We start from the raw sequence: 26512 nt of genomic DNA on the forward strand, positions 1-26512 counted from the left end.
GCATTTTGAGTCAGCTTCGTAAGGATCGATGATAGTGGGACAGAGGGAGGGAAGGAGAGTTCCCTCGCCAGCTCTTACCCTGGTTGGCCTTCCTAATTCAGCCCAGCGCCTTGGCTCCTCTGGCTCAGCATTGTCTTCAAGAGTACCTACATGTACCTGTGCACCTGCATGGGTGCACTAGCATGATTTCTCTAACTCAAAAGGGGCCTGTGGGGTCAGAAGAGATGATTTTATTATGACATTGCGGAGAAGGGCAGTAATGTCTCTTCCCACTTTCCAGCAGCTCTCCTGTTATGGGGCCCCAGAAAGACCAGAGCTCAGACGGAATCATTAGGGAGAGAAAATATACACATTATAATGAGAAAGGAAGTCCCAAAGACTTCCCCCCCTCCTCCTCCTTTGCACAGCATCCTCAGGAGGGGTTGACTTGCACCAGAGAAGGGATGGAAGGAAAAGAGCTGCTTAACCCTTTAAGGGCAAAGGGCAGTGGAGGAGTGCCCTTCCAGTATTTAAATCCTCAAGCAATAAGTAAACTTTAAAAGTTGCTAGAAGACATTGATTTTCCCGAGTACTCCAAATTAGTTTTTGGAGACACCTACATCCACCCCAAAACATTTGTGCTTTAAAAAGTTACGGGACTGTAGCAGGAAGTTATGGGATCTGTACTGAATGGGGATGAAGCAGTGTGAGTTCTCCCAGGTACAAGCCGTATTGAAAGTGGGATTGCACCACGGGCATAGACAGGCTTTATGGGTTTTTTGAAGGGGGAGGGGGGAACTGAGTTATCTGCGACCTGATTGGTCAGTTAGATAAGTATTTTTATTTATTGACTTCATTTCGGGGCACAGCTGCCCCCAGCCCCCCCCCCTGCAATGCCCATGGATTGCACATAACGCCTGCTCATAGCATCCTGAGCACAAACAGTTATGGATGTGTAATAAAAAGAGGCATCTGGAAGGGCCCACAGCTCCAACCCTTTGTTCCAGGATATATCGGACTTGCTTTATGGCAACTGCATTGGGACATATTCAGAAGACCATTGTATCACAAGAAGTTACATGCAATGTTCTGAAGATTTCCCCCTTGAATGCCTTCAGAAGTGCCCAGGCATAGGCTGGGCCTAGCATTTGCAGCCTTGTAGAGCACAGCTCTCTAAGAATAATTTGCATTAATTGTTACCTTTAAGAGATACGTTAATCTTTAATAGATAGGTTTTAATTCTATTAATGTTTATTAATCTCTGTCTCCTCTTCCTTCATTCTTTATTTTCCTCATCCTGTTAATAAAACCCATGAAAGAGCAATTTTGATGGTCTTTGTTGTCCAACTGAATCCTAAAGGTCCACTGTCTTAGGCAGAACACCAGCCTTTTTTCAGTTAATGCATCTGACTGGAGCAAGTCAGCAGTAAATCACACTGAGCAAGTTGGAGTTAACTCTTTACTAGCAAAAATAACCATTATAATACATTCTAGAATTCAATGAGGACTTTTTATTAAAATATACTGCAGAGCCTCTGAGTGAAGCTGGGAGACATTGGACTTAAGTTCTCTTCATCAATCTTCTTAGAGCTTTGTGCACCTCTTTGTTCCTCAGGGTATAAATGAGTGGATTGAGCATAGTGGTAACAAATGTATAGAAAAGGGAGGCCATCTTGGCTTTGTCATGGGCATTGTTGGACGGGGGCTGGAGGTAAGTGAAAAGGGCTGTTCCAAAAAAGAGAGACACCACAGTCAAGTGGGAAGCGCAGGTGTTGAAGGCCTTCCGCCTGCCCTCAGCTGAGCGGATCCTTAACACAGCAGCCACAATGAAGCTATAAGAGACGACAATGAGGCCTAGAGGTGTTACAAGGAACAGCACACTGGAAGTAAAGAGCACAGCCTCAGTGAGTGAAGTGTCAGCGCAGGCCAGTTTGATTAAGGCTGGCACTTCACAGAAAAAATTGTCTATTCGGTTCTCTCCACACCGTGGGAGCCGAAGAGTCATCACTGTCTCCATCACTGGGTTGCAAATGCCACTAACCCAGGCAGCGGCAGCCATTTTGTAGCATACAGAGTGGCTCATAATGGTAGTGTAGCGCAGCGGGTGGCATACGGCAGCATAGCGGTCGTAGGCCATGACAACCAAAAGGACACATTCTGTGGAGCCCAGAGCAAGGAAGATGTAGAGCTGGGCCACACAGGCACCATAACTGATGGTCTTGCTTTTCCTCCAGAAGTTCACCAGCATCTGCGGGCCCACACTGGTGGTGAAGCAAAGATCAAGGACAGAGAGATTGGTGAGGAAGAAGTACATGGGGGTGTGGAGATGGGGGTCCAGCCGCGACACCACAATGATGGTTGTATTACCCAGCAAGGTAATTGTGTAGCACACCAGGACAAGACCAAAGAGCAACATCTCCAAGCGTGGGCGGTCAGCCACTCCCAGTAAGATGAATTCTCCTTCATAGCTCTGATTACCTTCTTCCCACAATCCTTCCCTGTACATTATCTAGAAAAGGAAGAAACAAAAATAGCAAAGCACCTACTCAAAATGGAGTTGGGATAAACAGTTAGTACAAAAGCAATAGTGGCATGGTCCAGCACCGAGGGCCTTCTGGCAGTTCCCTCGCCGCGAGAAGCCAAGTTACAGGGAACCAGGCAGAGGGCCTTCTCGGTAGTGGCACCCGCCCTGTGGAACGCCCTCCCACCAGATGTCAAAGAGAAAAACAACTACCAGATTTTTAGAAGACATTTTTAGGGAAGCTTTTAATGTTTGATGTATTACAGTATTTTAATATTTTTTTTTTGGAAGCCGCCCAGAGTGGCTGGGGAAGCCCAGCCAGATGGGCGGGGTATAAATAATAAATTATTATTATTATTATTATTATTGCAAGGCTGTGATCACCCAATGATTCTCATTCTTGGACATGAGACTAGTCCCCGTTCTCCAAATCCAAGCTCCAGTTAAGTGTAATATCTACCCAAACTGCTTCTGAATCTTTACAGTATGAATATGAACCAGGAACCACGTGAACAAGAAAACCGTCTCATGTTTACATGACTTAACATTCAGCCCTCCAGATGTTGCTGAAGCACAATTCTTTTCAGCCCCAGCAAGCATGGCCAAATACTGGGATGATGCGAGTTGTAGTTCACCAACATCTGGAGGGCCAAAGGTAATCTACTATTTTTTAAAACAACAAGAACAACATTTAAACCAGATGATTGTCAGAAGAATAGGGTGCAGACTTATATGCAGTTTTATACACATTACTTGGCTGGAGAGCTGTGCTGTGTGAATTTCAAAGAATGGCCATGTTTAGGTTAGCATATTTATTTCAGAAGGAGCAAATTACGTAAATTCTTTTCAAATTACAAGCTCAGTCTAATGTCTCCTCCATCCCCGGTCAATACACATTTAATCAACATGAAGACATGGTGTAGCTTTGCTTTCAACAGTATTGGTGCATGCCCCCTGAATATTCAAAGGGTCCCATATGCTTACCCAGGGTTCAGTTTCCTTGGATTGAGGGACAGCGGAGACGGTGGTGTCTTTAAGAGAGATGGTTTCTTTGCACATATATACCACCTGGGCCTATGATGGAGGGGTTGGCAGCATTACACTCCAAGAGGGTCTTCCTTCTCCCATAGCCACAGCCTTGGATTCCAGTAGAAATCAGGTATGACTCTCCCTCTGTCTTTCTAGCCTGTAGCTTTTTCTCCAGCTTCTAGCTCTCCTAACTCAATTCTGCACTCTGGCCTTGGTCTCCCTGGCTAGCAGGTAGTTTAGGGAGGGAGGCTCACCCAATTGCCCAGAGCCACTCCTTTAAATCCTACGTAGCAGGCCATTACCAGGCTGGTCTAGCTAGTCCAAGAACTGAATCCATGCTGGATCCAGGAATTAGAAGGGGCCCAGGCATACAGCCTGTCCCCCCTCAAACTCATAACAGTATTTTCATAGAATCATAGAACTGTAGTGTTGGAAGGGACCCCTGTGGGATGTGAAGGTACAGTAAAGTTCAACATTCCGACAGAGGACTAACGACCTCCATGTTCTAACCGGTTGCTGTGACAATCAGTTTGGCGGTTGGTGCTAGTTTTGAGAGATAACTGCTCAGTTGCATGACTTGATTATTGCTACAGCAAATTAAAGAGGCTATGCACATCTTAGCAAAGAAGTGGACATCAAGGAACTGGGAGATGTTCAGTACTACCTCGGGATTCAAGTTGAAAGAGAAGAAGACGGCTCGTTTCTTCTCAACCAAAGGCAAAAGATCCATGAACTAATTGAAAGCATGCAGATGCAAGCTGAAAACGCAGTTGCTACAGCCATGGCCACTGGCTTCTTAAAGAATCAGCGGAGTTCAAACCCGTTGCCAGACAACAATATCGGTCAATGATTGGTAAACCTTTGTATTCAGTTACCACATGTAGACCTGACATAGCCAATGCCATGGGGATACTTAGTAGAAAAGTAAATGCCCCCACTGAAAATGATTGGGCAGGAGTTTAAAGGGTGGTGCAGCATCTAAAGGGTACTATATATTCTAAATGAAGGTTAGCACTGTCAGTAATCCTGGTTTGATTGGGTATACTGGGGCAGATTGGGCTGGCGACTATGCTGATTATAAATCCACAAGTGGATAGGTGTTTATGTTCAGGGATGGACCTGTTTCATGGGGTAGTTATAAACAGAACTGTGTAGCATTATCTTCCACAGAAGCAGAGTATGTTGCAGCTACAGAAGCATGCAGAGAGGGGGAGAGTGGCAAGGGAGACAGCTCCAAGCAGGAGACAGGGATGCGGAATCTCATATGTTTGGAGACATCTGCATAATGATCAATGCAAAAGGTGGAAGAAAAAGGGAAATGCTCCCCCCAAAAAAAACTCTTACTTGGGTTGGCTTGCCTAATTCAGTCCAGCGCCTGGGCCCTTCTGTCTCAGCACTGTGTCCCATAGTATCTGTTAGTATCTGCACATCTACATGACTGTAGTAGCACGGTCTCTCTCAAAAGGGGCCTTCTGGAGTCAGGAGAACTGATTTTGTGATGTTATCCAGCAGGGAGGTGGTGGAGTGAGCTGCTATCCACCTCCATCTTCAGCAGCTCCCTGAAGAACCATCATGGAGCCCCAGAAGGAACAGAACTCAGACTCAATAATTAGGGGAAAATTTTACGAAGGCTCAAAGGACTCTCCTCCTCCTTGCTTGCATAATGTCCTCTGGAGGCTGTGACTTGCATGAGGGAAAGCATGGAAAGAAAAATACTACTTAACTCCTTAGGGAGCAAAAGTCTTTGAATTAACTAGCTATATGGGAATAGGCAAGGTGCTGGTCAATACTTCCATAGAGTGTATAAGGTCCAAGCCCACCAAAGGGAATCTCATTGCAGACCTTCCTGTAGACCCGTTTGACTCGTTGCCGGCCCAAGAAGGGGGAGTCTCCAGCAATAGATGTGGCCATAAGATATTGTCTGTCTCCTCTTCCTTCGTTCTTTATTTTCCTCATCCTGTTAATAAAACCCATTAAAGAGCAATTTTGATGGTCTTTGTTGTCCAACTGAATCCTAAAGGTCCACTGTCTTAGGCAGAACACCAGCCTTTTTTGAGTTAATGCATCTGACTGGAGTGAGTCAGCAGTAAATCACACTGAGCAAGTTGGAGTTAACTCTTTACTACCAAAAACAAGCTCTGTGGAGGAGTGTCAGGCCTAACGAGAACAGCAACTCATCTCCAGTGGGTCTTGCTCCCATGAAGCAATTGCAAAGTCTCCTCATAGCTGCCTAAGTCCCCTCTTCACCCGGATTACCCCCCCAAGCAATCTGAGACTGCGCCTGGGTGAAGCTAACTTCTTCTCTGCCCTTGTCATACCTCTCCTGGTTATGTGAAACCAGCAGGAAGGGGAGCTCATCACAGCAGGTGGGGGAGACACCCATGCCTCTTCACCAGCCAGAGACTCATCCCTACCTTGTGGTGTCCCTCTTTTCTTGCTTCAGCTCCTTATTCTGGACTTCTCTCTGCTACAGGCTCCTCTGAGTCACTAAGCCCTGCTACCTCTTCAGCTACCAACACCTCCTCCCAGTCTTCTCCCTCTTCTCCCTTTGACCACTCAGTGTTGTCCCACCACCAATCCCCAAGCTCTGAGCTGTGTCCTCCCACCATTCCTCAACTTCAAGCCAGTCTATGACAGCGTTTTACTATGGCTGATCATGTCATGGGAACCAAGAGTGTTGTATTACTGCTGGTGGGAGCAGCTTCAGTACCGCAGAACCAATTTGGCACTGTTTCCCCTCTCCCCAACCTGCATCTTTGGCCTTACAGTGGATCTTTGGGAAGGAAGATTGATCCTCCATTTTTATTCCCATCTACCTAATGGTCAAATTAATGACAGTCAAACTGAAAGAAAAAATAACGTTTTAGGCAAGTGAAGAGTACCACAAAAGTGATCAATGATGGTTTTTATTATTATTAAAAGATACTATAAACATGCACAGCCATTGTGTTGAGGCTTTAAATATCAGTTGACAAGATCCAAAAGTGAGGAGTGTGCTTAGGTCTTGCTTCTGGCTAGACATCTTATTGGTCATTGTGAAAAAAGGATGCTAGACTTAGGGTTGCCATATTTCAAGAGGTAAAAATCCGGACACAAAAATTTGTTGAGCTTTTTTAGGGCAATCGCCCGATAGCACCTCTGCTGCCGCTGAGCCCTAGACACCTATGCCAGAGCCTGAGTCACCAGCGCCAGAGCCTGAGTTTGAACCAGTGTCACCAGTGCACATTTTTTCTCAACCCCCCCCCCCCCCAAACCAGGACATATGCTTTAAGATGTAAAATTCCCCCCGGATGGGCATGTAGGACCCCCAAAAGAGGGCATGTCCGGGAATTCCCAGACATATGGCAATGCTAGACTAGATAGGATTTTGGCTTCATCCAGTTGGCTCATCTTAAGCAACTTGTAGTCGGCCTTTGGGAATAACCGTTATAATAATTGCTGAAAGAAACCTAATTCATTGGATTAGTCTGTGGGTGACTAAAATGAAAGGGGAGCTTTGAAAATTTGAACAGTGCCATATAAGTGACCAATGAGGACTTTTTATTAAAATATAACCACAGAGCCTCTGAATGAAGCTGGGAGACATTGGGCTTAAGTTCTCTTCATCAATCTTCTTAGAGCTTTATGCACCTCTTTGTTCCTCAGGGTATAAATGAGTGGATTAAGCATAGTGGTAACAAATGTATAGAAAAGGGAGGCCATCTTGGCTTGGTCACGAACATTGTTGGACGGGCGTTGGAGGTAAGTGAAAAGGGCTGTTCCAAAAAAGAGAGACACCACAGTCAAGTGGGAAGCACAGGTGTTGAAGGCCTTCCGCCTGCCCTCAGCTGAGCGGATCCTTAACACAGCAGCCACAATGAAGCTATAAGAGATGACAATGAGGCCTAGAGGTGTTACAAGGAACAGCACACTGGAAATAAAGAGCACATTTTCAGTGAACGTGGTGTCAACACAGGCCAGTTTGATTAAGGCAGGCACCTCACAGAAAAAATTGTCTATTCGGTTCTCTCCACACCGTGGGAGCCGAAGAGTCATCACTGTTATTATCACTGGGTTGCAAAGGCCACTAACCCAGGCAACAGCAGCCATTTTGTAGCATACAGAGTGGTTCATAATGGTAGTGTAGCGCAGTGGGTGGCAGACAGCAGCATAGCGGTCATAAGCCATGGAAACCAAAATAATACATTCTGTGGAGCCCAAAGCAAGGTAGATGTAGAGCTGGGCCACACAGGCACCGTAACTGATGGTCTTCCTTTCCCGCCAGAAGTTCACCAACATATGAGGGCCCACACTGGTGGTGAAGCAAAGATCAATGATAGAGAGATTGGTGAGGAAAAAATACATGGGGGTGTGGAGATGGGGGTCCAGCCATGACACCACAATGATGGTTGTATTACCCAGCCAGGTAATCGTGTAGCAGGTCAGGACAAGACCAAAGAGCAACATCTCCAAGTGTGGGCGGTCAGCCACTCCCAGTAAAATGAATTCTCCTTCATAGCTCTGATTACCTTCTTCCCACAATCCTTCCCTGTACATTATCTAGAAAAAGAAGAAACAAAAATAGCAAAATACCTACTCAAAATGGAGCTGGAATAAACAGTTGGCACAAAAGCAATAGTGGCATGGTTGCAAGACTGTGTGTGATCACCCAATGATTCTCATTCTTGGACATGAGACTTGTCCCCGTTCTCCAAATCCAAGCTCCAGTTAAGTGTACTCTCTACCCAAACTGCTTCTGAATCTATGCAGTATGAATATGAACCAGGACCATGTGTACAACGAGAAAACCGTCTCATTTTTACATAGCTTAATGTAGGGATGGGGAACATTCAGCCCTTCAGATGTTGCTGAAGTGCAGTTCTTTTCCGCCCCAGCAAGCATGGCCAAATACTGGGATGATGGGAGTTGTAGTTCACCAACATCTGGAGGGCCAAAGGTAATCTACTATTTTCTGAAAAACAACACAACAACATTTAAACCAGATGATTGTCAGAAGAATAGGGTGCAGACTTATAGGCAGTTTTATACACATTGCTTGACTGGAGAGCTGCGCTGTGTGAATTTCATAGAATGGCCATGTTTAGGTTAGCATATTTATTTCAGAAGGAGCAAATTACATAATTTCATTTCAAATTACAAGCTCAATCAAATGTCTCCTCCATCCCCGGTCAATACACATTTAATCAACATGAAGACATGGTGAAGCTTTGCTTTCAACAGTATTGGTGCATGCCCCCTGAATATTCAAAGGGTCCCATATGCTTACCCAGGGTTCAGTTTCCTTGGATTGAGGGACAGCGGAGACGGTGGTGTCTTTAAGAGAGATGGTTTCTTTGCACATATATACCACCTGGGCCTATGATGGAGGGGTTGGCAGCATTACACTCCAAGAGGGTCTTCCTTCTCCCATAGCCACAGCCTTGGATTCCAGTAGAAATCAGGTATGACTCTCCCTCTGTCTTTCTAGCCTGTAGCTTTTTCTCCAGCTTCTAGCTCTCCTAACTCAATTCTGCACTCTGGCCTTGGTCTCCCTGGCTAGCAGGTAGTTTAGGGAGGGAGGCTCACCCAATTGCCCAGAGCCACTCCTTTAAATCCTACGTAGCAGGCCATTACCAGGCTGGTCTAGCTAGTCCAAGAACTGAATCCATGCTGGATCCAGGAATTAGAAGGGGTGGCGCTGTGGGTTAAACCACAGAGCCTAGGGCTTGCTGATCAGAAGGTCGGCGGTTCGAATCCCCGTGACGGGGTGAGCTGCCATTGCTTGGTCCCTGCTCCTGCCAACCTAGCAGTTCGAAAGCACGAAGTGCAAGTAGATAAGGTAGGTAGGTAAGGTAAACGGTGTTTCCGTGCGCTGCTCTTGTTCACCAGAAGCGGCTTAGTCATGCTGGCCATATGACTCTGAAGCTGTATGCCGGCTCCCTCGGCCAATAAAGTGAGATGAGCGCCACAACCCCAGAGTCATCCGCGACTGGACCTAATGGTCAGGGGTCCCTTTAACTTTACCTTAACAGGCTGGTCTAGCTAGTCCAAGAACTGAATCCATGCTGGATCCAGGAATTAGAAGGGGCCTAGGCATACAGTCTGTCCGCCCTCAAACTCATAACAGTATTTTCATAGAACCATAAAACTGTAGTGTTGGAAGGGACCCTGAGGGTCATCTAGTTCAACCTCTGTAATGTAGGAGTCTCAACTAAAGCATCCGTTTGGTTTGGTTTGGTTTGGTTTGGTTTGGTTTGGTTTCTTAAACAAAATCTCTTACAAAAGGCTCTTTCAAAAGCTGAACATAAGTGATTTCTTTGTAAGTGGACTGGAATCAGAGATAATTGTATGGTTATCTGTTTTGGTATTTGTAGGTGTGAAGTAGTGAAGTCAAATGGGCCTTAGAAAGCACTGCTAATAACAAGGCCAGTGGAAGTGATGATATTCCAGCTGAACTATTTAAAATTTTAAAAGATGATGCTGTTAAGGTGCTACACTCAATATGCCAGCAAATTTGGAAAACTCAGCAGTGGCCAGAGGATTGGAGAAGATCAGTCTACATCCCAATCCCAAAGAAGGGCAGTGCCAAAGAATGCTCCAACTACCGCACAATTGCACTCATTTCACACGCTAGCAAGGTTATGCTTAAAATTCTACAAGGCAGGCTTAAGCAGTATGTGGACCAAGAACTCCCAGAAGTGCAAGCTGGATTTCGAAGGGGCAGAGGAACCAGAGACCAAATTGCAAACATGCGCTGGATTATGGAGAAAGCTAGAGAGTTCCAGAAAGACATCTACTTCTGCTTCATTGACTATGCAAAAGCCTTTGACTGTGTCGACCACAGCAAATTATGGCAAGTTCTTAAAGAAATGGGAGTGCCTGATCACCTCATCTGTCTCCTGAGAAATCTCTATGTGGGACAAGAAGCTACAGTTAGAACTGGATATGAAAAAAATGATTGGTTCAAAATTGGGAAAGGAGTACGGCAAGGCTGTATATTGTCTCCCTGCTTATTTAACTTATATGCAGAATTCATCATGCGAAAGGCTGGGCTGGATGAATCCCAAGCCAGAATTAAGATTGCTGGAAGAAATATCAACAACCTCAGATATGCAGATGACACAACCTTGATGGCAGAAAGTGAGGAGGAATTAAAGAACCTTTTAATGAGGGTGAAAGAGGAGAGCGCAAAATATGGTCTGAAGCTCAACATAAAAAACCCCGAAGATCATGGCCACTGGTCCCATCACCTCCTGGCAAATAGAAGGGGAAGAAATGGAGGCAGTGAGAGATTTTACTTTCTTGGGCTCCATGATCACTGCAGATGGTGACAGCAGCCACGAAATTAAAAGACGCCTGCTCCTTGGGAGAAAGGCGATGGCAAACCTAGACAACATCTTAAAAAGCAGAGACATCACCTTGCCAACAAAAGTCTGTATAGTTAAAGCCATGGTTTTCCCAGTAGTGATGTATGGAAGTGAGAGCTGGACCACAAAGAAGGCTGATCGCCGAAGAATTGATGCTTTTGAATTATGGTGCTAGAGGAGACTCTTGAGAGTCTCATGGACTGCAAGAAGATCAAACCTCTCCATTCTGAAGGAAATCAGCCCTGAGTGCTCACTGGAAGGACAGATCCTGAAGCTGAGGCTCCAATACTTTGGCCACCTCATGAGAAGAGAAGACTCCCTGGAAAAGACCCTGATGTTGGGAAAGATGGAGGGCACAAGGAGAAGGGGACGACAGAGGACGAGATGGTTGGATAGTGTTCTCGAAGCTACCAGCATGAGTTTGACCAAACTGCAGCAGGCAGTGGAAGACAGAAGTGCCTGGCGTGCTCTGGTCCATGGGGTCACGAAGAGGCGGACACGACTAAACAACAACAAGCTATGAAGTACGGTATTCAGAATTGCAAAACTGTAAGCAGAGATCTCCAGAGGGAATCTCTCCAGGCTTCACTGGGGAGATTCATGTCTAGGATGAGTTTGACTAGTGCAGCAGCTGCAGAATACATGGCTACAATATGAGGAGGATATATCCACCCCTTCTTTCCACCTATACTTATGGGCGATGTGAGCTTTAGTTCGGCAACATCTGCAGGGCCAGTGATTCCCCTGCTTTAATACATCACATCTTGCTAGAGTAATGTGTGGGAAGAAACCCCACACATGACCCCGAGGTGATTCTTTAGCTCTTCTGACTGGTTTTCCTACCCAGACCATAGCTATGGGATGAACTATATCCTCAAGGGTTACAGAAGTCAAGTCCATGCTATAGTGCCTAGGTAGGCAACCTAAGGCCCGGGGGCCAGATCCGGCCCAATCGCCTTCTAAATTGGGCCAGCGGACGGTCTGAGAATCAGCGTGTTTTTACATGAGTAGAATGTGTCCTTTTATTTAAAATGCCTCTCTGGGTTATTTGTGGGGCATAGGAAATCATTCTCCCCCCCCCCCCCAAAAAAAAATATATAGCCCGGCCCCCCACAAGGTCCGAGGGACAGTGGACCAGCCCCCTGCTGAAAAAGTTTGCTGACCCCTGGATTATGCCCTAGCCCCCTCCGCACAGCTCTGAGGTGGGCCAGTGACGTCTGCGTTGCCTGCTCAGGTCAGCACCAGCGCCATCCAAACCAGCCAAATACAGGCTCAATCAAACTGGAAGGATGAGAAGCGTGCATGGGTGCCTGTGTTGAAGGAGGTGGCTAAATGGACACGGGAGGGGGGGAGTTTAAGTTGCGGGGGGAAGGAAAATGGAGGCAAAAGTTCTCTCTCTGAGAAGCCAGCAGGAGCGCGCTCCTCTCCGTCTGCGTACCCCTCCTCCTCCCGCCTCCTGCCTCAAGCCGGCTCACTTCTCGTTCTCCTTCTGCCTTTGTTAGGCGCGTGCGTCATTCTAGAGGAGTGTGCTGCGCTCTCTCAGGCTGCCTCACAGAGAAGTTGGGCTGCGATCGACAGATATCAGTCAGATGATCTACGAGTTGATCGCGGTCGACCTGTTGGGCAGTGCTTACACTGTGAAAGAAAGGCCTAAGGGAGGATGCCAGGGAGATGAAATTATAAGGCTGACTCGGAGAGGGGAGAGCGAGCAGTTCACCTAAGTTTAGATTTGCAAAGAAAATGAATGAATGAAACATTTAGCCTTGACACCCTCCTTGTCCAAACCCGATGCCCTCCAGATATTTAAGACTAAAACTCCCTTCCCTCTTAACTCTTAGCCTTGTCAACTGGCATTGATGGGAGTTGTTGCTGAAAACATCTGGCAGGCACCACACCAGGGGAGGCTGCTTTGCTTCTGTTCTGTACAGAAATAGTTGAATCAGATGAAGAATGAAATAAGATTGAATGAATAGAAAGAGCATTCAGGGGGAGAGTGTCAAGGGAGACAGCTCAAAGCAGGAGACAGGGATGCGGAATCTCATATATTCATAGCTTTCAACCTTCCCCTTTTTTGCGGGAAATTCCCTTATTCCAGCGCTGTTTCCCGCTGCTTCCCGCTGCTATCCCGGATTGTTAGATATCCCGTAGACTGTCCCCGGGACAGGTGAGGCTGCTGATCCCTTATTTTCGAGGCTGCTGATCCCTTATTTTCAAATCTGAAAGTTGACAGCTATGCATATATTTGGAGACATCTGCATAATGATCAATGCAAAAGGTGGAAGAAAAAGGGAAATGCTCCCCCCAGAAAACTCTTACTTTGGTTGGCTTGCCCAATTCAGCCCAGCGCCTGGGCCCTTCTGTCTCAGCACTGTGTCCCATAGTATCTGTTAGTACCTGCACATCTAAATGACCATAGTAGCACAATCTCTCTCAAAAGGGGCCTTCTGGAGTCAGGAGAACTGACTTTATGATGTTATCCAGCAGGGAGGTGGTGGAGTGAGCTGCTATCCACCCCAATCTTCAGCAGCTCCCTGAAGAACCATCATGGAGCCGCAGATGGAACAGAACTCAAGACTCAATAATTAGGGGAAAATTTTATGCTGCAGCCATGAGCAAAGAAGCCTCAAAGGACTCTCCTCCTCCTCGCTTGCACAATGTCATTTGGAGTCTGTGACTTGCATGAGGGAAGACCTGGAAAGAAAAATACTACTTAACTCCTTAGGGAGCAAAAGTCTTTGAATCAACTAGCTATATGGAAACTGTTGGTCGGATAAATTTATTTCATTGCATATTGATATTTCTGAGTACTCCAATTTGCTCTTTGGGCACTTCGTGTTGGTGTCACATTTAGAGAACTAGTTATAGTCCAAGGGGGGGGGGATCTGGGTTCACATCATCATACAGCCACAAAATTCGTTAGGAATTGATCCACATTTGGTCTTTCTACCCCTTGGCTTTTTGTCTTCTTGCTATGCATACGACACAGTTCACCCCCCCCCCTTGTGGTGATGTACTGCTAGTCAAGGCCCTGTCAGTGATATTCTGCAACATGTTTTTGACACCATCATTGTGTATTAGTGGCAGTGCTTTTTCCCTCCTAAAAAACTGTTTAGGGGTACTCTCATTTTCCTACTCATATTGAAATACTCCCCCTCAATGAGGCCAAACTTAGATTCACAAAATGTTTAGGGGTATGCTTAATAATAATAATAATAATAATAATAATAATTTATTATTTATACCCCACCCATCTGGCTGAGTTTACCCAGCCACTCTGGGCAGGTCCCAATCAAGTGTTAAAAACAGTACAGCGTTACATATTAAAAACTTCCCTGAACAGGGCTGCCTTCAGATGTCTTTTAAAGGGAAGATAGCTGCTTATTTCCTTCACATCTGAAGGGAGGGTGTTCCACAGGGCGGGCGCCACGACCGAGAAGGCCCTCTGTCTGGTTCCCTGTAGCCTCACTTCTTACAATGAGGGAACTGCCAGAAGGCCCTCGGCGCTGGACCTCAGTGTCCGGGCTGAACGATGGGGGTGGAGCCCCCCCCAAAAGCACTGATTAGTTGTAGCATAAAGAATTTGCTTCGGGTTGTTCTGTGATGCTTCCTCAGTGTTACCACATAACTGCTGGGGCTACAGCATAACAAATGTGGGAGAAACCCCCTACACCAAACATTTGTGGTATAGAATATTTCAACAGGAAGTTTGAAATGAATGGAAATGCAGCACTGCCCCCCAAATTCTGCAGGTGCAATCAGCATGGTTTGGGCAGCCCAGCCAGATGTGCAGGATACATATAAAATTGTTGTTGTTGTTGTTGTTGTTGGATTGTATGTGACCACCCCAAAAGCATCCTGAGCACAAAGAGCTATGAATGTGTGTTTAAAAGGACAGCTGCAGGGGCCCTTAATTTGACTTTGCAATCCAAGATCTTTCGGCTTAGCTGTCTGCCAATTCTACACACACACACACACACACACACACACCACACCAACACACTACTTTTCTGTTTAAAGAATTTTACGGCTGCTGATTGTCATTGTGTCATGTGAACCAGCCATGTGGCATTATTGCTACTTTGGTGGGGGTGACTTCCATCCTGCAGAACCAGTTTGACACTGTTTTTCCCACCTTCCTTCCCCTCCCATCTTTGGCCTTACAGTAGATCTGTAAAGGTAAAGGGATCCCTGACCATTAGGTCCAGTTGTGACCGACTCTGGGGTTGCGGCACCCATCTCGCTTTATTGGCTGAGGGAGCCGGCGTACAGCTTCTGGGTCATGTCGTCAGCATGACTAAGCCGCTTCTGAAGAACCAGAGCAGCGCACAGAAATGCCGTTTACCTTCCCGCCGGAGCGGTACCTATTTATCTACTTGCACTTTGACGTGCTTTCAAACTGCTAGGTTGGCAGGAGCAGGGACCGAGCAATGGGAGCTCACCCTGTCGCGGGGATTCGAACTGCCGACCTTCTGATCGGCAAGTCCTAGGCGCTGTGGTTTAACCCACAGCGCCACCCGCGTCCCATACAGTAGATGTGTAGGAAGGACATTTTATCCTCCATTTTATTCCCATCAACCCAACGGTCGTATTAATGGCAGTCTTTTTTATCTTTATTTTTTTTAAAAGGATATTAGTTCTCAATGCACACCTCCAAATGTAACTTCTCAATAAATAATGCTGCTAGGGATGAAGGAGAACTTGGATTTTGTTCCCATGTTAATAAGAAAGTACCTAATAGGCACCAGCAGTTACCATTCAACCTTAAAATGAATGCACCTGAACTCTGAAGGTGAATGTAGACATTACACTGAACATGGTATTCAGGGTCTAAATATCAGTTGCCAGGAACCGCAACTGGAGAGGGTGGTTGTTGTGCTCTCTTTGAGCTTATCCACTTTTAGCTTTCCTCCACGCTTTCCAGACACAAAGTTTTAAAACAAGGACATGTGCCTGGAAAGAACGGGGCAAGCCCATTGTACCTCAGGATATAAATTAGTGCATTAAGCGTGGTGACAACAAATGTATAGAAAAAGGAAACCATCTTGAGTGGTCACAAGAATAGTTGGACCGGGGCTGAAGGTAACTGAAAATGGCCACCCCATAAAACAGCGACACCACAATCAAGTGGGAGGCACAGGTGTTGAAGGCCTTTTGACTCCCCTCAGCTGAGTGAACCTAACACAGCATCATAGTGTAGTTATGAAAGTCCATAATGAGACCTAGGGGTTCTACAGGGAATACTACACTGGAAGCAAAGAGCACCACCACATTCAGTGAGGTGTCAGAACAGGCCTATTTGACTGAGGCTGGCACCCAGGGCCAGACCTATCATCGGGCAAACTAGATAACTGCCTAGGCCACAGACCTCAGAGGGGTGCAGTACAGACTGCAGTGTCCAGCCTGATTCATTGGCATATCCGGCAGTCAATTCAAAATTAAAAAGAAGCTCTGGTTAAGACAAAAAGTGCCACATAAGTGATCAGTGAGGTTTTATTTATTTTTTATTAAAATATAACCACACAGCCTCTGAACGGAGTTGGGAGACATTGGTCTTAAGTTTTCTTCGTCAGTCTTCTTAGAGCTTTGTGCACCTCTTTGTTCCTCAGGGTATAGATTAAGGGATTGAGCATGGTGACAACAAATGTATAGAAAAGGGAAACCATCTTGCCCTGATCACGGGAGTAGTTGGACGGGGGCTGGACATAGCTGAAGGTGGCTGTCCCATAAAAGAGCGACACCACGATCAAGTGGGAAGCACAGGTGTTGAAGGCCTTCTGCCTGCTCTCTGCTGAGCGGATCCTCAACACAGCAACCACAATGTAGCAATAAGAGACCATAATGAGGCCTAGTGGTACTATAAGGAAGACGGCACTAGAAGCAACAAGCAAAGCCTCATTGAAGGAGGTGTCAACACAGGCCAATTTGATTAAGGCTGGCACCTCACAGAAAAAATTGTCTATTTGGTTCTCTCCACACCGTGGGAGCCGAAGAGTCATCACTGACTCCACCACTGAGGTGCTTAGCCCACTAATCCAGGCGACGGCAGCCATTTTGAAGCATACAGAGTGGCTCATAATGGTAGTGTAACGCAGTGGGTGGCAGACGGCAGCATAGCGGTCGCAGGCCATGACAGCCAAAAGAATACATTCTGTGGAGCCCAGAGCAAGGAAGATGTAGAGCTGAGCCACACAGGCACCGTAACTGATGGTCTTGCTTTTCCTCCAGAAGTTCACCAGCATCTGCGGGGCCACACTGGTGGTGAAGCAAAGATCAAGGAAGGAGAGGTTGCTGAGGAAGAAATACATAGGGGTGTGGAGATGGGGGTCCAGCCGTGACACCACCATGATGGTTGTGTTGCCCAACAAGGTCATCGTGTAGCAGATCAGGACAAGACCAAAGAGCAACATCTCCAAGTGTGGGCGGTCAGCCACTCCCAGTAAGATGAATTCTCCTTCATGGCTCTGATTATCTCCCCACATTGCTTCCCTATACAACATCTGGAAAAGAAAAAAAGATAAATAGCAAAATACCTACGCAAAATGGAGCTGGAATAAACCGCTGGCACAAGAGAAATAGTGGCATCTTGGTATGGCTGAGATCACCCATGTACCATGTGTACAATGAGAAAACCTTCTATTTTTTACATGGCCTGATGCAGGGATAGGGTACCTGCACGTAAGGGTTGGGATGCTTACTGAAAATGATAATATTTTGTAGTGATATAAAGAAGGCAAATTAGAGTTGAAAATAATTACCGTAGATTGAAATAAAGTACCAGCTACCACATGCTCATATGTAAACCAGTGGTCAGCCACACTTTGAATACTGTGTACTATTCTGGTGGTCAAATCTCAGAAAAATGTAGACTTGCGGTTAAAAATACGTAAAGACAAAGTGTATACAATAAAATGATCCAGGGTTGGAGACCTCCCTTATAAGGAAAATCTGTTTAGAGAAACTTAACAAAGGTTGAACTACCTAATTGTATCAGCTGCAAATGCAAGTAACAGAAACACAAAAGCTGCTTCGCCTCCCCCCCCCCCCCGGGATTTAAAAGAAGAATCAACTTAAGGAGGGAGGAGGAATCTGTGATAAAGATGCTTAATCTGTCCCCCAACTTCAGCTTAAAATATCCGTCCCAGGCACTTTCCCCATATACATTTCCAAGTACATGTCTCAAAACTTTGACGGAAAGAACCTTTAGGAGGAAAAATTGCTTACCAGCATATCGTGAAAAGTGTCATGTCCTATGAACTGAAGAAGAAGAAGAAGAAGAAGAAGAAGAAGAAGAAGAAGAAGAAGAAGAAGAAGAAGAAGAAACAAACAAACAAACTTTTATTTGTATCCCGCCCTCCACGGCCAAAACTGGGCTCAGGGCGGCTACTATCATATAACATTAGTATAAAATCAAACAATAATTAAATTACCCACTAAAAACAAGTGTATTCAGTATTATATCTCCATTCTTCTCTTCATTTCACATCCATCCTATAATTTATGGTCCCTTTCTCAAGCTGACACTCCTCACCCTACCTCACTAGGGCATGTCATTTTAGGGGGTGAAACTTAATTTTAGCAAATTTATTCAGTGAGGGATATTTCTGAGTGTGAGGAATTCAAATCTGCTATTATTTTTTGTGACTGGACAACATTTAGTTTGATGTTAACGTTTGATGAAGAAGCACATAAACTACTTTTGGGAAACCAAATAATACTTAATTTTATCATATATATAACTGCAAGTACTTGGCAATCAATTTTCATAATATACATGCAATCTTACACCCATTTTACTTACCAAGCAAAACGAAATTGTATTAATTTAACCTTTGAATTCCCAAGACATATTAAAACTTTTTTGTACCCCACATTTTTGGAATTTAAAAGTTGAAGAATTCAATATACCCTACTATCTCACCTCTGTCACAGTGAGAAGTGAATTCATTATGTCTAGGTCAGTTTTACACACCGGATATTCTTTTATTTATTTAATATGTGTATAGCCCACACTGCATTCTGGCTGGGGAAAATAAAATAAGATTTGCAAAGAAGAATATTAACAACAACAAAAATCTATCCCATGGAGTGGTTCTGCTATGGTCTTGGTCTGCTATGACAGTCTGTATTGAGAGAGCAAGTGGCTCCACCTTTTCTTCTCTTCATTTCTCTTCCATCCATCCTATAATTTGTGGTCCCTTTCTCAAGATGACACTCCTCACACTACCTCGGAAGGGCGTGTCATTTGAGGGTTGAAACTTAACTATTGCAAGGTATTCTTGAGTGTGAGGAATTCAAATCTGCTATTATTTTTGTGACTGAACAACATTTAGTTTGGTAAGTTGACGTTTGATGAAAAAGCACATAAACTACTTTTGGAAAACCAAAAAAGTTTGATATTATCATATAAAATATATAACTGCAAGCATTTGGCAATCAGTTTTACACCCTTTACTTATCAAGCAAACCAAAATTGTATTAATTTAACCAAAATATATTTTGAATTCCTGTCATGATAGAACTTTTAGCACCCTTCATTTTTGGAATTAGCTCACCCCTGACTCTTGGTCTGCTGTGACAGTCTGTGTTGAGGGAGCAAGTGACTCCACCTTGGGCCAAGGAAACTCTCACAGAGCTCAGTCTGGATGCAACTCCGTAGTCCAGATCATCAAGAGGGTACTCTGTGGAAAATACTAGGGGTAGCCTGGAGCAGTCATGAAATTGCCTTATAGCCAATAAGAGCATTAGTCCAGCTATCTCTGTATTACACAGTATTCTCCATACTTGAGTTGCTGGGTTTTGTTGGACTACTACTCCCATCACCCCTCAGACACCTTAGCCAATGGTGACGGATGACGGGAGTTGCAGTCCAACAGCTCTGGGGATTGAAGCTTGAAGGATACTGGTCTAGTCTGACAGGCAGCAGCTGTCAAGATTGCAGTCCCAGCTCTCTGCAAGCCCGTTCAAGAGATGTCAGAGTTTGAAGCTGGAACCTTCTGCATGCAAAGCAGATGCTCCACCACTGAGCTATGGCCCTTTCTATGTGACTAGAGGGGGGGCAGAAGGGAAGATGGCGACTGGGGGAGACACCCAGAGAGGATGAGCCAAGCAAAAAGAAGCACACACTGAGCCACACTGATAAGAAATCTTTTTTAAAAAGCAGAGAGTAAGAACATCCAGTATGTGTACGAGTTTGTGAAGGGGAGAGGGTCAAGGGGGAAAAGACAGGAGGAGACTGAAAGAGAAAGAGATGCAGATTCTGTTACACTCCATAATGATCAATGTAAATCGTGGTAAAGGTAAAGTAAAGGTACCCCTGCCCGTACGGGCCAGTCTTGACAGACTCTAGGGTTGTGTGCCCATCTCACTCAAGAGGCCGGGGGCCAGCGCTGTCTGCAGACACTTCCGGGTCATGTGGCCAGCGTGACAAAGCTGCATCTGGCGAGCCAGCGCAGCACATGGAAACACCGTTTACCTTCCCGCCAGTAAGTGGTCCCTATTTATCTACTTGCACCCGGGGGTGCTTTTGAACTGCTAGGTTGGCAGGCGCTGGGACCGAGCAATGGGAGTGCACCCCACCGCGGGGATTCGAACTGCCGACCTTTCGATCGGCAAGCCCTAGGCGCTGAGGCTTTTACCCACAGCGCCACCCGCGTCCCATAAATCGTGGTAGCTAAAGAGAAATGCTCTCCGCAACTCTTACCCTGGGTGGCTTGCCTAATTCAGTCCAGCGCCTTGGCTCTTCTGCCTCAGCATTGTGTCCCATACTATGTGTTGATACCAGCACATCTACATGACTTTAGCAGTCTGATCTCTCTATCTCAAAAGGGGCCTTCAGGGGTCAGGATAAATGATTTTATGATGTTATCCAGGAGGATGGGAGAGGTGGAGGAAATTGCTCTCTCTCCCCTTCTTCAGCAGCTCTCTGAGGAACCATCATGAAGCCCCATAAGGGCCAGAACTCAGACTCAATCATTAAGGGGAAACTACATATTACCCTTCAGTCATGAGCAAAGAAGCCCCAAATGACCTGCCTCCTCTTCCCTTGCACAGCGTCCTCTGGAGGCTGTGACTTGCACCAGGGAAGGGATGGAAAAGAAAACACTACTTAACTCCTTAGGGAGCAGAAATCTTTGAATTAACTAGCTATGCAGAAATTTTCAAAGTTGGTAGGAGAAATTTATTTCATTGCATATGGATATTTCTGGGTATTCCAATTAGCTGTTAGGAGACCTCATGTGGTGTCACATTTAGAGAACTGGATTTAGTTCAAGGGGAGATCAAACTATGGGCATGGGGTCCATAGGCTGGTGATTACTGTGAGATAAAAAAACACTGGTTCTGGAGACCCTTTAAAACGAATTCTGAACAAAATTGGTGAAGTAGCCAAAAGGGTTATTGAAAGAAAAACATCATTTCAAGATAGGTGACCAATGCAGGCACACATTGTTCAGGGAGTCACAAGCATTTTATCCTTTCCCTGAGCGCAAAAATTCCTCCTCTACACGCCCACCAGGAAGGGGCGTGCAAAGTTTACAGCCTAACGCGTCCGCCTTATTAACATATAATCATCCTACTTCCCCTTGCTAATCATTGCACAGATATGGTCAGAAGCCCCATTACAAAAATCTATTGACGTGAGCAGTATCTATTTTCTTTACACAAGCTGTCCTATTTACACGTGTTAACCATTTTATTTCTTCTTAATGCGAGCACAAGCTAGTTTCATATCTGATGAAGCTAAAATGGCAAATCACAATTTGCTTACCAAAGGTTCCAGTCCTAGGTGTAAGAGGGTCTTTGCTTCTGGGTCCTAACCACAAGCTATATTGAAGAAATGGGTTTCTGTGCAGTCAGTCTGAAACAGGACCCAAAATCCCCATTTTTCCTCCTCCAAGGGAGCATTTCTAAAATGCATTAACTTGAGCTCTTGAGTCAATGTATAAACAGAAAGCCAGATGTATAAACAAGTGCTCAAAGCCCTCTCCTTTATCAGTCCGTGACAGCAATGGATGGCCTTGCCAGTTCCAAGTGGGGCAGGGATGGCACGTCTGGGTCTTATCTTACATCCTGACCACAAAGACGCACAGACCTTGTCAGGTCTGACAAGAGACCTGGGAACGGTGCCAGGAGTGCTCTTAGAGTTGGTGACCTCCTGCCCCAAGATAAGAATATAGGAACAGGAACAACCTTTTATGGTCAAGAGTACCGGAACAGGAACATCTGTTTATGGTCATGGATGTCAACTTAGGTGTATAAGCTGACGTGGTTGGATTCCTGGGGAAGGGGGGAGAGGGTGCCTGGAGGATATATATACTGCATGAAATTTCTCATTTCTTTGGACTTGCTGTGGACTGACCACGCAAGTGCCTTCTGCTATCCGGAGAGCAGAATAAACCTTTTCTCTGAACCAAACCTCGGTGTCATTTGACTTCCTTTCTCCCTCCCGGGAGCAACGCAGACTCCACCAGTTGGTAAAGTCTAAGAAGGCTACAATATGACTTTCCGAGCATTCTAACCACCAGTTTTGCTAAATGTGTATATAGCTATCTGTAGCCATTTGTGGTTAACACGAGCTCGGCTAATTTTGCAAACCTTGTCAAAGTCCATGCATCCATTTGTTCTACTAGGCAGCTACTAATTTGCAACTCTTATCAGATTGTATGTGTCCTAGTTCTATCAGGCAGTCATCATCATCATCATCATCATTTATTTGTATGCCGCCTTTCCATAGCTAAAACAATGCTCCAGGCGGCTTACAGCATGACAAGATTTACATAATTCCCAACATAACAAAAGTCATAAACAATAAATAAAACACATCAAAAAGTACACAACCAAATGGAAAACTATTTCCACATGAATAATAAAATCTAAAACTAAGAATACAGCATTACAGTGGTACCTCGGGTTAAGAACTTAATTCGTTCTGGAGGTCCGTTCTTAACCGGAAACTTTTCTTAACCTGAAGCACCACTTTAGCTTATGGGGCCTCCCGCTGCTGCCGCACTGCCATGGCTCGATTTCTGTTCTCATCCTGAAGCAAAGTTCTTATTTCTGGGTTAGTGGAGTCTGTAACCTGAAGCATCTGTAACCCGAGGTACCACTGTAATGAGAATCACAATTTAAAATGACATAGATAAAAAATCTCTTCTCTTCTTCTCTTTGGCGATCACTCGTAGCCGAGTAAGATTGTCTTCCATAAACACAGTTTTAACAATGAGTCCGTAATGGAGGCCAATTCTGGATCCACACTTCCTTCCACAGTGGGGACATTGGTTCCTGGGCAGGAGTTGATCACGGTGAGGGTTTGCCAAGCGTGCCTTCCTCTTAGCACATTTCTCCCTTGCGTTCTGAGTTCGAGTGTCTTCAAAGTCCATGACACCTTTGGTAAAGGCTGTTCTTCAATTGGAGTGCTCGCAGGCCAGTGTTTCCCAGTTGTCAGTGTTTATACTACATTTTTAAAGATTTGCCTTGAGACAGTCTTTAAACCTCTTTTGTTGACCACCAGCATTATGCTTTCCATTTTTAAGTTTGGAATAGAGTAGTTGCTTTGGAAGACGATCATCAGGCATCCACGCAACATGACCAGTCCAACAAAGTTGATGTTGAAGAATCATTGCTTCAAAGACGGTGATCTTTGCTTCTTCCAGTACTAGTTCGCCTGTCTTCCCAAGTGTTGTGTAAAATTTTTCAGAGACACCATTACTGGAATGTTTCGAGGAGTTTGAGGTGGCGTTTATTAGTGGTCCATGTTTCACAAGCATACAGTAAGGTTGGTAGTACAATAGCTTTGTAAACAAGCATTTTGGTTTCCCTGCGAATGTCCCGGTCCTCAAACACTCTGCACTTCAATCGGGAGAAAGCCGCACTCGCAGAGCTCAGGCGATGCTGGATTTCGGCATCAATGTTGACCCTTGTGGAAAGATAACTGCCTAGGTAGGAGAAGTGATTGACATTTGCCAACGTTACACCATTGAGTTGGATTTGTGGCACTGCAGAGGGGTTATTTTATACTTGTTGGTGCAGCACTTTGGTTTTTTGGATGTTAAGCAACAGGCCAAGCTTTTCGTAAGCTTCTGCAAAGATATTTAGGGTGGTTTGGAAGTCATCTTCTGAGCGTGCGCACACTACGTTGTCATCAGCATACTGAAGCTCTATGACGGAAGTTAAGGTAACCTTACTCTTTGCTTTCAGCCTGCTCATATAAGCAATTAAAAAAACAAAAATGGAGATCTCTCTGCCCAGCAGCAGCAGCAGCAGCAGCAGCAGCAGCAGCAGCAACAACACTCCTTTATGGAGCCTGTCAGGTCCCTTCCCAAGCAAGGTGGAGAGAAGCAGGGCAGGGCCCTTCAGGCTCCCAGCGGGTCAGAAAAATCTGGATAATGATGAAATAAAACTATTACAAGAAAAGATAGGCCTAGATTTTGTGAAAAAAGTCAAGTATTTGGGTGTGAATCTGTCTGGGAAAAACTTGAACTATGGAATAAAATTAAGAGAGACCTAGAGATATGGTCAAATTTAAAACTGTCATTAATGGGCCAGATTTCAGTGGTTAAGATGAATGTATTGCCAAAGATGTTATTTTTGTTTCAAGCCCTCCCAGTCATAGACAATGTGAAATGCTTTAAAGAATGGCAGAAAGCTTTATCTAGACTTATCTGGCGGCGGCGGCGGGGGGGGGGGGGCGGACCCAGAATTAAATATAAATTACTTACGGATTCTAAAGAAAGAGGGGGATTCTCCCTGCCAGATTTGAAAATCTATTTTGAGGCAGCTGCTTTTTGCTGGATTAAAGAATGGATACAACTAGAAGGCACTGATGTTTTAGATTTAGAGGGATTTGATAATTTGTTTGGATGGCATGCATATCTATGGTATGATAAAGTAAAGGCCCATAATGCTTTCAAAAATCATGTAATTAGGAAATCTCTGTACAACGTATGGATAAAATATAAAGATCTCTTAGAAAGGAAGACACCCAGATGGCTTTCACCAATGGAGGCGAAGGCCCAGAAAAAGTTAAATATGGATATCAAGTGGTTGAGGTATTCAGATTTATAGTTGGAAGTAGCTGGAGTAGCTGGATGGAGGTTGGAGGTCACTGAAAATGGCCATCCCATAAAAAAGTGACACCACAATCAAGCGCAGGCAATCCAACATAAAAAAGAAGCTCTGGTTGCCATATAAGTGATCAGTGATGTTTTATTTATTTTTATTAAAATATAACCACAGAGCCTCTGCATGGAGTTGGGAGACAATGGTCTTAGGTTCTCTTTGTCAGTCTTCTTAGAGCTTTGTGCACCTCTTTGTTCCTCAGGGTATAGATTAGGGGATTGAGCATGGTGACAACGAATGTATAGAAAAGGGAAACCATCTTGCCCTGATCGCGGGAGTAGTTGGATGCGGGCTGGACGTAGCTGAAGATGGCCGTCCCATAAAAGAGTGACACCACGATCAAGTGGGAAGCACAGGTGTTGAAGGCCTTCTGCCTGCTCTCTGCTGAGCGGATCCTCAACACAGCAACAACAATATAGCTATAAGAGACCATAATGAGGCCTAGTGGTACTATAAGGAACACTGCGCTAAAAGCAACAAGCAAAGCCTCGTTGAAGGAGGTGTCAACACAGGCCAATTTGATTAAGGCTGGCACCTCACAGAAAAAATGGTCTATTCGGTTCTCTCCACACCGTGGAAGCTGAACAGTCATCACTGTGTGCACTAGTGAATTACTGAAGCCAAAAAGCCAGGCGATGGCAGCCATCTTGAAACATAAAGAGTGGCTCATAATGGTAGTGTAGCGCAGTGGATGGCAGACTGCAGCATATCGGTCATAGGCCATGACAGCCAAAAGGACGCATTCTGTAGAGCCCAGAGCAAGGGAGATGTGCAATTCAGCCACACAGCCACCATAGGAAATAGACTTCTTCTTCTTCCAGAAGCTCACCAGCATCTGTGGTCCAAGGCTGGTGGTGAAGCAAATATCAAGGAAGGAGAGGTTGCTGAGGAAGAAATACATGGGGGTGTGGAGATGGGGGTCCAGCTGCGACACCACAATGATGGTTGTGTTTCCCAACAGGGTCATTTTATAGCAGGTCAGGATAAAGGCAAAGAGGAACATCTCCAAGCGTGGGCGGTCAGCGACTCCCAGTAAGATGAATTCTCCTTCATAGCTCTGATTACCTTCTTCCCACAATGCTTCCCTGTACATTATCTAGAAAAGGAAGAAACAAAAATAGCAAAATACCTACTCAAATGGTGCTGAAATAAACAGTTGGCACAAAAACAATAGTGGCATGGTTGCAAGACTGTGATCACCCAATGATTCTCATTCTTGGACATGAGACCTGTCCCCAGTCTCCAAATCCAAGCTCCAGTTAAGTGTACTCTCTACCCAATCTGCTTCTGAATCTATGCAGTATGAATATGAACCAGGAACCATGTGTGCAATGAGAAAACCATCTCATTATTGCATGGCTTAATGTAGGGATGGTGAACATTCAGCCCTCCAGATGTTGCTGAAGTGCAATTCTGTTCAGCTCCAGCAAGCATGGCCAATTCCTGGGAAGATGGGAGTTGTAGTTCACCAACATCTGGAGGGCGAAAGGTAATCTACTATTTCTTTAAAAAACAACACTTA

General features: G+C 45.2%; 4 protein-coding genes across 5 annotated transcripts; all 4 read right to left on the bottom strand.

Annotated features, from left to right (window-relative positions):
• Window positions 1-1467: 1467 nt before the first annotated feature.
• Window positions 1468-4165, bottom strand: LOC114588395 (olfactory receptor 2G3-like). Of its 2 annotated transcripts, XM_028713661.2 has the most exons (2): window positions 4144-4165; window positions 1468-2457 (listed from the first exon to the last, which is right to left on the bottom strand). In XM_028713661.2, exons 1-2 carry the CDS (start codon window positions 4163-4165, stop codon window positions 1541-1543), a joined length of 939 nt encoding a protein of 312 aa, XP_028569494.1. In that variant the 3' UTR covers window positions 1468-1540. The 2 variants fall into 2 exon arrangements, with proteins under 2 accessions (XP_028569494.1, XP_028569493.1); XM_028713660.2 differs by lacking the exon at window positions 4144-4165 and having other exon boundaries at window positions 1468-2555.
• Window positions 4166-7120: 2955 nt separating this feature from the next.
• Window positions 7121-8065, bottom strand: LOC114588418 (olfactory receptor 2G3-like). The gene has a single exon (XM_028713707.2). The coding sequence runs from the start codon at window positions 8063-8065 to the stop codon at window positions 7121-7123; it is 945 nt and encodes a 314-aa protein (XP_028569540.2).
• An 8362-nt stretch (window positions 8066-16427) lies between these two features.
• Window positions 16428-17363, bottom strand: LOC114588616 (olfactory receptor 2C1-like). Its single transcript, XM_028714024.2, has one exon. It carries the CDS (start codon window positions 17352-17354, stop codon window positions 16428-16430), a length of 927 nt encoding a protein of 308 aa, XP_028569857.2. The 5' UTR covers window positions 17355-17363.
• A 7775-nt stretch (window positions 17364-25138) lies between these two features.
• LOC114588617 (olfactory receptor 2G3-like) lies at window positions 25139-26083 on the bottom strand. The gene has a single exon (XM_028714025.2). The coding sequence runs from the start codon at window positions 26081-26083 to the stop codon at window positions 25139-25141; it is 945 nt and encodes a 314-aa protein (XP_028569858.2).
• Between the last annotated feature and the right edge of the window lie 429 nt (window positions 26084-26512).

Source organism: Podarcis muralis, chromosome 2 (genome assembly GCF_964188315.1).
Source record: "Podarcis muralis chromosome 2, rPodMur119.hap1.1, whole genome shotgun sequence".
NCBI classification, from domain to species: Eukaryota; Metazoa; Chordata; class Lepidosauria; order Squamata; family Lacertidae; genus Podarcis; species Podarcis muralis.

What these genes read in the sequence shown, in the direction of transcription:
- LOC114588395 (XM_028713660.2), bottom strand. Translation starts at nt 2,485, where the DNA reads ATGTACAGGGAAGGATTGTGGGAAGAAGGTAATCAGAGCTATGAAGGA.
- LOC114588418 (XM_028713707.2), bottom strand. Translation starts at nt 8,065, where the DNA reads ATGTACAGGGAAGGATTGTGGGAAGAAGGTAATCAGAGCTATGAAGGA.
- LOC114588616 (XM_028714024.2), bottom strand. Translation starts at nt 17,354, where the DNA reads ATGTGGGGAGATAATCAGAGCCATGAAGGAGAATTCATCTTACTGGGA.
- LOC114588617 (XM_028714025.2), bottom strand. Translation starts at nt 26,083, where the DNA reads ATGTACAGGGAAGCATTGTGGGAAGAAGGTAATCAGAGCTATGAAGGA.